The sequence below is a fragment of the Lontra canadensis genome, unplaced genomic scaffold (assembly GCF_010015895.1).
Source record: "Lontra canadensis isolate GAN:19392208 unplaced genomic scaffold, GSC_riverotter_1.0 scaffold24, whole genome shotgun sequence".
Lineage (NCBI taxonomy): Eukaryota > Metazoa > Chordata > Mammalia > Carnivora > Mustelidae > Lontra > Lontra canadensis.
The window spans coordinates 23,255,241-23,267,785 of record NW_022631018.1 but is presented as its reverse complement, the minus strand read 5'-3'; the positions used below and the strand labels follow the sequence as shown (position 1 = coordinate 23,267,785).

The window sequence follows — 12,545 nt, the reverse complement described above, 5'->3', positions numbered from 1 at the left end:
CCCAGGCAGCAAGTGATAGGCCTAAGGGTTCAGATGTTGGTAGTCTGTCGACGGAGCCTACCTACAAACCACCTGGATCTCCCTCTGATCTCAAGCAGAGGGACAAGGAGGGAGGGCTGGTTTTAAGAAGAGGCTGACCCTCCAGGAGTCATGAACACGCTCTGCACCGGAGGTCTGGAAGGAGGAGGACATGTGGGAGGTGTGAGGTTACAGCTTTCACACACTTCGAAGCTCTGAACCCCTTGGGCCACCTCCCGTTTTCCCACCCCATCGCTTGCGACTGTGGTGCTCTTACTTGCTCCAAGATCTTCAGAAACAAGGCTTCCAACTGCTTTTGCTTTTTTAAGGTGGTCATCTTGGAAACCTCTCGTGAAATAGGGAACTGCATAAAGAATTATGAGAATATTGAGTCTGGGAAAAAGCAAAAGGAGTTACTAGTGTGTGGCTTGGGGCAAATCACTTTACCATTCTGGGCCTTCAAAGCCTCATAAGCCTCACGTGTTAGACGGTTCATAACGCCCTTTCCAGCTGTCTCCCCCATGTCACTGAACCTAACAGACGCAGGATGTGCCAGGACATACTCCGTCTCTGCCCTGGCAGTCGCCTGCGGGAGCACAGGGACTCTGTGCCTGGCCTCAGCTAGTACAGGGGCGCTCTGACGGAGAAGTGAGGGAAGACGGATCCGCAAGGCCATGTGGATTTTCTCGGCGTGCGGAAGGTGGAAGGAAGGTGGCGGCTCACTCGGGGGCGTTGGGAGCCACTTCCTCATCACCCAGACTCTCCACGTGAGAAAAGGGAAAGATGATCCACGGCCAAGAGACGCTAAGTCGCCCGACCTCAGGCAGCCCCCGCTGCCAGTGCCCACGTCTCTCTGCTGCGGAGACGCACTCCCGCCACTCGCCTGGACGTGGAAGATGTCGTTCAGGAGACAGTAGAACTTCTCATTCAGCAGAGTCTTCACTTTATTTTGAAGGTTGGTCTGTCGTTCTTTATAATGTTTACAGGTATCCAGACCTAGAACGTTGGCCATGAGTATCTGGATGGTATAGAAATTCTGATGGAAGCCGATCTTCGTCAACACGATAGCAATGGTCCTGTTTGTGAGAAAACCAAGCAGCCCGAGAGCGCACTTAAACACATTTTGTGAAAATAATCAAGGCTGAAGGAAAGCTCTGGCTTTTCCTGTTCAGTTGCTACAACAGCAATTTCCTAAGCTGTCTGGAAGCTGTTGTTGACTCCTGCGTCTGACACAGTCCCTCATCCCTCCGTGTCCCGGAGCCCTCCTACTTGAGCCTAGCCATGTCCTCTTCTGCAGTCCCACGCCCACCACTTTGCCCCAAACCTGCAGACTGTCACCCACACTGCTGAGAAACCTGCCTAGCACGACTCCGTGAATCCCCTTCCAGACGCGGTGCTGGACCGATGCAAATCCTCTCTCCCATTTACAAGTTTTTAGTGGCCCCCACTGCAGCCTGCTGCTCTCACAGCCCCATCTGATCCCTCATCTCCTGCTTACCTGCAAATCTCCGCTCACGTGCAGCCTCCTGGAAACCCTCCCCAGTGCCCTGACGTTGTGTCCCAGACCCCTCTCTGTCATAGGCTCCCAGTCCTCGCTAGCACACTTCCGTCACCGTCCCCACCACAACCTATTTCCATTCTCGCTCTCTCCTTCTCTTCCGTGTGAGCTCTGTGAGGGTGGGGACCGGATATTACTCATCTTGGGGACATTGACGCTTGTCATGGGGTGACTCATGTCCCCCCCGATTTCATGTGTTGGAATCTTAGCTCCCAGTACCTCGGAAGGTGATCTTCCGAGTGATCTTGGAATAGGGTTGCTATGGATGGAATTATGTAAGTTAAGCTGAGGTCATGCTGGTGTAGAGAAGCCCTTAATCCAAAATCACTAGGGTTTTTATGAGAACACAGACAAGGCCAGGAGAACACTACGTAAGGATAAAGGCAGAGACTGGGTGATGCAACTTCAGCTCTAGGAGCACCAACATTTGCCAGCCAACCCCTGGAAGCTGGGAAAACCCATGGGACAGACGTCCCTCAAGGCCGTCAGAAGGAACCAACCAGCCTGCACCTTGATCTCAGACTCCGAGCCTCCAGAGCTCAGAGATGGTACATTTCTGTTCGTCGAGCCACCCAGGTCGTGGTGCTGTGTACACAGCCCCAGCAAAGCAATTTAGCTCTCGGCTGTTCCTGGAACACGGTAGGTCCTCGGTAAGGGTCGGGATAAACGAACGAGAGAGTGTCTCCTCGTTATGAAATCTCTCCTCAGCAACGTTAAAGATACTTACAAACCAGTCCTTCTTAGGCTTGATGTGACAGAGGAAGAGAAAAACAGCTTACAATAGTGTATGGTTTATAAGGAGACCCCATCGTCCTCATCTTAGTCACCGTCACTGGTCACTGGTACCGAACACCACATGGCCCCTTGCCACGAAGTGCCACGTGGGCTGTCCCAGAGTGCCCTTGTGACATTTCTCCTACGGAAACAGCTGAACGGTGTGAGAGAAGTACCTTAGCTCTGCCTTCCAAAGGAAAATCCAGAGGCCTGTCCTTCTCCATCCCCACTCAGAGGGCTAAGTGGTTTGAACTAGCGGTTCTCTGGCACTGGCTGGACATCTTTCTGGGCTTGTTCTGTAGATCCCGCCCAGCCTTTCTCTCAAGGTTCATGCCAGCCGTGCTCCAGCTGCACACCCGGTGACAGAGAGTGGTATCCTAGCCCCAGCTGGCATCACAGCAGCATCTCAGGGGTCAGCCCAGCTTCTCATTTCTTAGTTCGACATGTTTATCGTCGATTATCTACTTAGCGCAGAGGGCAGGACACCCCATAACTGACAGGTTGTGGGAGGGTTACATAGCACACATGACAGAAGGGAGAGGAGCACTAGGATAAACGAATCCTTTAAGGACATTTCTCTGGGTTCCCAAGAAGTGGTCACTGCAAGACCCTCACCTGTGGTTCTCTCCTTGGGCCAGATACTCAATTTCCATAAGTATCTGGCTTTTTCCGTATCCTGATAACCCTTCGTACATTAGGACGCGGCTGCAGTTGGACACCAAAAACTCCTTCATAGTGCACATGAAGTACTTGATCTCCTTATCACGTCCTGTTGTTTTATTTTTTAAAAAAGGAGCAAACCTAATCAACATAAAATAATCTAGAAACACAAAAAAAGCACATAGTGATACAACTTCTAAAAATACCTTTGGAATTTCCATGGAATTGTTCATGAACTTTCTTGAGATCCTGTGCACTTTAAAAATTTTTAAATCTTTCTCTGGAGCTTTCCAGTTAACCATGTAGTTTTACAGTTTTGTTTGATCCCCGCAAGCTATGAGGGCAAGTACTTTTATAATGTTCATTAAAATATCCGTGTAGCTTTAGCACAGACAACCAAGATTCAATGTGACCAACTGCCTAGATTACACAACCAGAACTCAGCCAACATTATCTGGCCCTGGAGCTTGTGTTCCTTTCCTTTTTCTTGTTTTCCGTAACACACTAGAAGTAATCTGCAGATTTTTACATCGGAAAATAAATGTATTAAAGTTAGGGTTCCTATATTGAACAATTACAGATACAGTATTTTTTTAATTTCTAATTCTGTGAAAGAAACTTGCTCTTTATCAATGAGAAATTATCCTTATCCCAGGGCCACCAGAAACATGACTAGTGTTAAGAAAAATTCAATTTGCTCTCAGAAATCATGTAGAGATTAGCTCTTTCCTAGAAACAACCTTCATTCTTAGTGAAAATAAATTAGTCTTTTTCTGATTATAAAGCCAACACATGCTCAGTGTGAAAAATATGGAAAACTTAGGAGAAAATAAACGTCACCGTGGTTACCACCTGATGCGGTTATTTTTTTGACGTGTATGTAAATATATGTAACAGGATGCCCTAGCGGTCTTTGAAACCTGGCGGTCAACAAGGAGGGGCAGAGCTGTCGTTTCAAAGAAGTGCACAGCTTCTGCGAAAGTGCCAGAGGCCCTCTCAGGGCTGCATCTTCCTCCTATGCTGGATTGGTCCCTGGAGTAAACACATCCCCAGGCGTGGGCTAATGTCTATTGCAAAGCAGGACCATCCTCTAAGTCTGGACGCTTTAGACCAAGAAGCGAAGTGTTTACGTGGTGGTATAAATTTCTGGGCATGGTTTAGTGGGAACCAGCCCGCAGACTTGGTGGCTTCTTTCGGGTGAAAGCTCCCCTTTCTGAAAGCGCATCTGCTCTCTGGTATTGTGACATGTGGCCCGAGGCTCGTGCGGTAACTCAGAAGACGGACCCCAGACGGCCACCAAGCAGCGTCTCGCAGCTCCCTGTGTCCTGTTCGCATGGAACCCCTCCAGGTAAGACCTCAGGGACTGTCTTCCCACTGGATTCTAAACTAAAGTCTAGCCGTCTTGACGTAAAGCACATGCACCTCGCTTCTGGCTAAACCAGCCCTAAGATCTGGGGCTGTTGCACGTATTTTTGATCTTAAAAAAACACTTTTTTGATTATAGTTTCATTGACATCTGTGCTGTTGGTGAGCACACAATTTCATTTACAGGAGCTCTTGTAAAAGAAGGGCACTTCCTATAGTCCCAACTTCTGACAGTCTCTTTCTCAGCTAGAGCTTTAAGGAAAAGGTTTGTGGGCTTAATGTTTGCCTCTCACCGATGGAATCAGGGAGAAATTGTATATTGTGCCACCGTGTTCCAATATGACGGCCATAATGAGTCCTTGGTCTTGCAGAGGGGGCCTAGGACTTCCTTTTGCTGTCACTCATTACCACAGTGAGCATATCCTAGGCTGGACAGTAAAGCCCCAGAGGAGGGAGAGTGAGCATTCTTCCTCCTTTCCGGCCTTTGGGAGTCTGGGGTCTGGAGTTACAAGAAGTGATCAGACTCTGAGAAACGCCTGCTACCAACCCTCTGCCATTCTTTTAGGCTCTGCTGAAATCAGGATTCTGTCCCGACGTTCCCCCATAGTGTGGAACGGAGCCTCCTCCTCGTGGTCCTAATGCAGTTGGGCCCAGGATTTAACCTATGATGATGCTTTTAGGGATGTTCAAGTCTAACGGAAGGAAATTGCAAGTGTTCTTAGAAATGGCTGCCGTCAGAATCCACGGACAGATCTTTAGGAGGGTCTCCCCAGAGGGTATATCCCTCCCTCGTTTTATGTCCACTTCCCTGTGCAGTCTAGTCCCAAGTCAGCTTTCTTATGATAGGGTCCCTGCCACCACGAGTCACAAAAAGATCACTGCCACTGCCAGATTCAGATCACAGATCTAAATGTAAAAGGTAAAACAAAATTTCCGGAAGAGAATCTTAAAAAAATTTTTCCATGACTATCAGGTGAAGAAAAATGTCTAAGTAGGATATGAAAGTACTAGCTATAAAAGACTGATAAGCTGGATTACATTAGAATAAAATATCCTGGGGGTGCCCGGGAGGCTCAATCGTTAAGCCTCTGCCTTCCGCTCAGGTCATGATCCCAGGGTCTTGGGATTGAGCCCCGCATCGGGCTCCCTGCTCGGCGGAGAAGGCGGGAAGCCTGCTTCTCCCCCTCCCTGTCTCTGCGGCTCCCCCTGCTTGTGCTCTCTCTCTGACAGACAAATAAACACAATCTTAAGAAAAACACGCACACACACACAGAATTGAAAGGTAAGTGCAGAATGGGAAAAGTTACGTACAGGAAAAACAAGAGACTGTACCCATTGTTACGATATATGAAAAATTCAAACAGATCTATAATAAACATAGAACCTGATTGAAAAATAAATAGCAGAAGATCTGTATAGACACTTTATGAAAGATGATGTCCAAAGGGTGAACAAACACGTGAAAAAGGAGCTCAGCCGTATCAGGGACATACGAATGGAAATCACAAGGAGACGCACGATATACCCAACCGACACTGTTAAAACTACGTTGTTGGTAAGACAAGGAGTGCCCAGAACTCTCATAACAACCCTGCTTGTCAGAATACAAACAAATACAGCCATTTGGGACAATTATTTGGCATCGCCTACCAAAGCTGTGCCCATTGTCCTGACAGCTTCACCCCGACACTCACGCTCCACAGAAACACGCACGTGTGTTCACCAAGAGACAAGTACCAGCATCTTGATGGCAGCGTTTCCCATAGAAACCAAGAACCGGAAGCCACGGCAGTGTTGCACGAGGATGGAAGGACAAACTGAGGCCCGCATACAAGTCGGGCTGTGGCGGCGCGGCGCAAACGCACGCAGGAGCCCTACACCTGCCACCGCAGAGCAGTCTCGCAGCGTAAAGCTGGCTAACAGGAGGCGCGTGTGATGACACGTTTGCAGCTTCACTTACAGGACGCCCCAAACAGGCCTGAGTCACCTCAAGTGTTAGACATCTTGGGGCGCTGTGAGGGCCCCCGGAGGATGGCTATTTTCCTACTGCTTTGCCTGGATGGTGGTTGTCGCTCATTCTGTGGCGGTTTAGTAAGACGCAGACGTAGCGTGGCTGTATTTTCTGTGTGTTTTGTTATGGTTCAATAAAGAAGGTTAAAAATCAAGGCCCACTACCTACCCAGCAGAGGGTAGCCCTCGTCCCTGCTGCAGATGAGGTACGCCATGCCAAACATGCTGGAGACAAGAAAAGAAAAGAAGTTAGAGTCAGAACAGGGAAACACGGACACCGAGAGTGTTTCATTCTCAGCTCCCGGAAAGTCTCCTGTCCCCTGACTTAAGGGTTGCAGATGCCTGGGGGAGGAGAAAAGAGAAATTCTTACCTTGGAAGAAGGAGCTCAAACAACTTTGGAGCCTGGGACAGTTTCAGTAAATGCCTGTTGAGTCTGCACTGGTGGAACCGAACCCCTTTCTGGGGAAACCAGACACCATGACGGGACTCAAGGACACGCATGTGGCATACGGCATCACAGCCCGAAAGCACCACAAGATGCTCAAACAGCAGTGGCCCCCTCTCTGGCGAGCCCACGCTTTGTGCCTGGCATAGTTCCACGTGCTCTGCATATATCATCCTTGACTTCTGACGAAGACCTCATCGAGACAGCACTAGTATGTCCATTTTACAGAGGAGAAAACCGAGGTGCAGAGAGTTTAGCTTGCCCAAGATCCCACGGGTAGTGGGGACAGCGCCAGAGAATACCGACAGAATCCGCATCGACAACCGCTGGTGCCTGTGCTTACCCATGCATATCACTCTTTTTTTTTTTTTTAAGATTTTATTTATTTATTTGACAGACAGAGATCACAAGTAGGCAGAGAGGCAGGCAGAGAGAGAGGGGGAAGCAGGCTCCTCGCTGAGCAGAGAGCCCGATGCAGGGCTCGATCCCAGGACCCTGGGATCATGACCCGAGCCAAAGGCAGAGGCTTAACCCACTGAGCCACCCAGGTGCCCCTGCATATCACTTCTTGAAGGAGACTTTTTAGGCAACGGGACTACCCCCTTGCCAGCACTACTGTACTATTTTGTGATGCCTCTGCTGCAGCGTACGTGGCATACAGCTGATTTTGTCTATTGCATACGCTGGTGCCTCCCTATGAAACGGTGAGTTTGGGGGCAGGCACCCGGCCCGGTTCATATTTGCACTTCTACACTCTCGTATTTGCAGAAATGGTACAGAAAAACTATGAGGAGGCCAGCCTGGGATCGGGTAGTCCTGGGTTTCTGGGGTAGACGGACTGATTAACAGCCCCCCTTTTCACCCCTACCTGTGTCTGTGCCCTGTGCTGTTCACTCTGGGCTCTGCCTTGTGAATGCTTTGTCAGTGAGACGTTACCAACCCTGACACAGGGACTGGAGAAATGCTTGGGCGTTGGGTTCGCTCGCTCTCGCTCTTCTGATATTGCTGCGACTACATGTCTGGGTCAGGGTGATGCAGGCTGAGACACACAGAGCCAAACCATCCCCATCGTGTCACCAGACTCCACAGTTATCTTCCCTGACATCGTCCTGGATCAGCCGACGGCCTGTTGAGCCCCAGGCATGGGAACAAGCCTAGTCAAGATCAGCCAAATCCAGCCAAGATCGGTTGAACCCCACGTATTTGTGGGACCAACAAATGTTTATTGTGGTCTCTACTAAGGCACCAAGGTTTTGTGGCTGCCCAGAATGCAGCCTTATTGTGGCATTTCGAAACCCGGCTTTATTCATTCATTCAAAGAGCGTTTGACGGTCCGCGCATGCCACGTGCAGTGCTGCCCCCGCGGACACAAAGGTCCATAAGAAAGACTCCTTGACCCAACTGTAGCCCTGACTCTTTTGTCTGACCGCTGAGACCTAGATTCTAGCTAACACGAAGAACAGATACCTTCCCACGGCCCGTTTACTCACTCACGCATTCACTACTATTGGTGCCCACTGTGCACCAAGCCTGGGAATATAAAAATGAACAAGAAATAGCCAGTCTCTGCAAAGAGCTCACAATGTAGGAAGTGAAAAGCCTATCAGGTCAGTAATTGTGCTGGGTACATGCCAGAGAGGCACACAGAAGAGGTAGCGCTGGGCTGCCTGAGCTGGACTGGGCCCTTCCAGAGCCGGCCTCAGGGAGGAAGAGATCCCTGAGCTAGATTTCAAAAGTTGACTGTAGTGTCCCCAGCAGACTGGGGACGGGGTGGGTCATGGAGAAGACAATCTATTCAGACAGCCCAGAGAGGGGGGAACAGGAGGAGACAAAGCTGGAAAGGCAGGGGATTACCCTGTACGTCATTTCAAGGAAAGTGAACGTTATCACGAAGATGCCTGGGAGCCACTGAGGGGTTCTGAGTCCCAAGTAACACCCACACGTCTAAGCCGGGCTCCAGAGGAACATGGCTCACCGCGGGCCGGCAGGAGCAGCGATCTCTTACTCGCTCTAGCCCCATCGAGGCCTGGCACACGGTTGACATGATCAGTAAATACTTCATGGTTGGCCACTGTGTCCATCTGAGTCCAAAGAGATACTCCAATGAGGGACTCTGTTTTGTTTGCACAACCTGTGGAGACTCACCCGCCAACGATCAGTAATGAGGGTAGAATGGGATCCTGCACCATCTACAGTGTCAGTAGGATAGAGAAAGTTGAAGGATTTTGAAATCGGGGCCTTGGTCTGGGGAAGGCATAGATTTTAATTTCATAAGTTGGATTCAGATCTGACATGGGCAACCAATGGGTTTTGTTTTGTTTTGTTTTGTTTTGTTTGTTATCTTAATTTCCTCACTTCTTTACCAAAAAGTACCACAAAATCCGCGCCCCACACTCACACTTTCTCGTTAAGCCCCAGACACTGGTAGACCGGTCCAGAGTCTACAACACCCTTCATGACCTTCTTTGGAAGCTCTTTGAAAAAGTAGGCTGGGAGATTGCTGCCATTGTAGGTGACGGAGTCACACGTCACAATCCCTGGGTAGTACATCATCATTCTGGCTGCTATGTTGACTTTCTGACCAATAACTGAAACAGAAAGGAGGAAGGCAAAGACCAGGGAGAAAACAGCCATTGAACGATTAGAATGTGATCTGAAACATACTGTCCCCAAGGGGCATTTTCAATCCTTACTCCTTTGGCCTCTCATGAATGACACAGAAGTCCTGCCTTCGACCACCCTCATTCTGCCCATGGTTTTTAAAAACTATACAGGGAGTTAATCTGATTAGCTATCCACAAGTTTCTACCTCTCCTGGGAGGCCACAGGGACAATGTGGTCGGAGATTAAAGGGTCTTGAATATGGAGAAGGTTCTGTATGGGCAGTGACTATAGGCCTGAGGGCTCCCAGATGAGCTGTAGCTGGTCTTCTGCTACAAGACAGACAAGCACAAGCTTGGGTGGGGGACACTGACCTCCCAATGAGGCACAAAATTGCAACTTTTCATTTTCCAAAACGAATCACCTTCATTTGGGAAAGCCTTTTTTTTTTTTTTTTTTTAAGATTTTATTTATTCATTTGAGAGAGAGAAAGAGAGCATGAGTTGTAGGAGGGGCAGAGGAAGAGGGAAGCCTGATGCAGGACCCTGGGATCATGGTCTGAGCCGAAGGCAGACGTTTGACTGATTGAGCCACGCAGGCGCCCCATTGGCAATTTCTTAAGATTGAGTAATTAGGCCTAGAAGGGGTGAGTGTGCCAGACAGACTCAGGGATATTTTAAAGGATGACACACTAGTGTACAGGCTGAAGGAAGCCGTGCAGCTTCGATCCCCGTCTCTATCTGTACGTTAGCAAATTCCTTGGGCAAGTTAGTAGTTTCAGACTCTCCCATGCTTTCATTTCCTCATCTGTAAATGGGGATGTAACAGTATCCCTCTCAGGGGACAGTTTATAAAGATTAGTGAGTGAGGACACCCCGGTGGTTCAGTTGTTAAGTGTCTGCCTTTGGGTTAGGTCATGATCTCAGGGTCCTGGGATCGAGCCCCGCATCGGGCTCTCTGCTCAGCAGGAAGCCTGCTTCCTCCTCTCTCTCTGCCTGCCTCTCTGCCTGCTTGTGATCTCTGTCTGTCAAATAAATAAATAAAATCTTTAAAAAAATTGATTATTAAAATTTAACCATGCAATAAAGCACAGTATTGTGCATCTCCATATACCTGTCACCCAGCCCCAAAAGCCCCAGACTTGTGGCCAGTCCTGCCCCATTCCCACTCCCATCTGTTCTGCACCCTGCATTATTTAAGAAATCCTATCAGACATCTGGTCGTTTCAGACATAACTCTTCCAGTATTCTAGATGCTTTGTTTCTGAATACCTTAAACGGTAATAGGGTAATAGGAGGGAAGTCAAAGCAATGAAACCATGAGATAACATTTACTTTCTATTTCCTTTTGAGATTCCTATTGTTTATCAGGAATACCAATATCCTTAAATTTCTCTAGGATTTTTTAACAGGAATTAAGAGGCGTAACTGTCTCATGTTAATGGGGCAACGACTAGAAAGTCCCCTCATTCCAGGAGCCGAGAGCCCCCACTGCTCCCTCGAGGACTACACATCTGTGGTTGTGCAGAGCCCCAGAAACGTGCACTTTGCGAGTGTCGAGCTGCCAGTGGGCAAAGCTACAGGGCTTGGTTCCTCCTGGAAGATGATATGCTCTACAGGGCAGGGCCCAAGTGTCACTCAGCTCCGTCCTTCCTCCCACAGAGCTGGGGGGCAAGGCGCGGGGAGGTGAGCTAGCCCAGCACACCTGTGTACTCGTGTCTCACAGAATGCCCGACGATTCCGCAGAAGACAATCCCGCTGGCCACGCCGATGGAGACAGTACTGGGGCCCGGAAGAAAGCAAGAGGGAAAGATAATGGGTAGAGAGAACGTGGGGAGGGCGGGGACGTGACGATGAAGGGGGTGGGCAGGGAGGGAAAGGATTTTCAACAAGTAATTCTTCCATGGTGGGAGTCTAGGGCCATTGGACAGGGTCTAGGGCTGTGAAGGGAGGATGGTTTGAGACACAGAACTAAGTCCTTAGAAGTGATAAATCAGTTCACTTTTCTGCTATTTTTAAGTATTCATCTGAGCCACTTTTCTAGAAAAGAACCTCTCATCGCCCCAAGTGGACTTTCAATGGAGAGTGGCTGTGGCTGGAGGTAATTTAACTATCTTTGCTGTTGCTCGAAAGAACAGAGTCATTATTTTGAAAGGAAGTAACTCAGATGTAGTATGTGGCATCAAAAGCTAACTTCGTTGGTCCCCGAGGATGGCTGCATATACAAATGACCGGGGGCTGACACAGCAGGGATATTTAGAGCAGGGGGTGATATGTGTTAGAGTCAAGTTACAAGTTGGGTCCTTGGGGTGCTCGGGTTAGATGAACCCGAGGGCCTGGGCTCTCAGGCAGCCAGGGCTGGGGACAGTAACCCTTACTCATCTTAACCATTTTACTGTGAGTAGATCATCTGGAGGCCAGATCAATATGTAAATTTCCAGCCCAATGACTCATTGTATCTCCTAATTATTAAAAATCAGTGCAGGTGTCCAGTTTAGCGCTGGTGGTTCAGCCTCTACTAAGAAGCCAGCCAGAGCATCGAGACACAACCCCATTCTGTTTTCTTGCAAACCTACTGCGTTTTGACTTTGTAAGGGTGTCCTTTCTGCACTTGACCTCTACCGTCCCTTTATCACTGCACCGGGGCTGGGTCAGCCCTCAATAGTGAATGCAGACAGCCCTTTCCTCACTTCCTGTTCTCTGCTCCTTGTCTTCTCTCCCTAGATACTACAAAAGGCTCAGGGACCACCGGATGGGATCAGGGTCAACACTCACTGGATTTTGTGAACCTGAGAGCAGAAGTCAAATATATCCACAGCACTCTCCAAGGCATGAGTGACCTCATCAGGAGCCTTTTCCCCAGGGAAACCAAAGACACAGAGGAAGGAGCATCCCTGTGAGGGAGAGAGTCAGCAAACACAGAATGGTGACCTTTAAAGGGGACCAGCCAGAAGGCCCAGGGGAAGGTGGGCAGCAACTTTTCCTGTTGGGTCCCATTTCATCATGATTTCTCTCCTGCCTATTTTCTGTTTAGTGAATGTCCTCTAACTTCTAGTGCATCGCCAGCAGCAAGGGTTCCAGCCGGAGGAGAGCTCGCTTTTCTCCAGAGAGAAT

General features: G+C 49.1%; 1 protein-coding gene across 1 annotated transcript in view; it reads right to left on the bottom strand.

The window, feature by feature from the left end:
* The window catches only part of ADCY10 (adenylate cyclase 10), a 68,712-nt gene that overhangs the window by 35,482 nt on the left and 20,685 nt on the right, over positions 1 to 12,545 (bottom strand). Inside the window, exons 10-16 of the mRNA XM_032863055.1 lie at positions 12,207 to 12,325; positions 11,137 to 11,213; positions 9,230 to 9,419; positions 6,555 to 6,610; positions 2,966 to 3,119; positions 902 to 1,094; positions 296 to 382 (exon numbers count right to left, since the gene is read on the bottom strand). Coding sequence (XP_032718946.1) covers positions 296 to 382; positions 902 to 1,094; positions 2,966 to 3,119; positions 6,555 to 6,610; positions 9,230 to 9,419; positions 11,137 to 11,213; positions 12,207 to 12,325 — 876 coding nt within the window. The remainder of the gene's footprint in view (positions 1 to 295; positions 383 to 901; positions 1,095 to 2,965; positions 3,120 to 6,554; positions 6,611 to 9,229; positions 9,420 to 11,136; positions 11,214 to 12,206; positions 12,326 to 12,545) is intronic.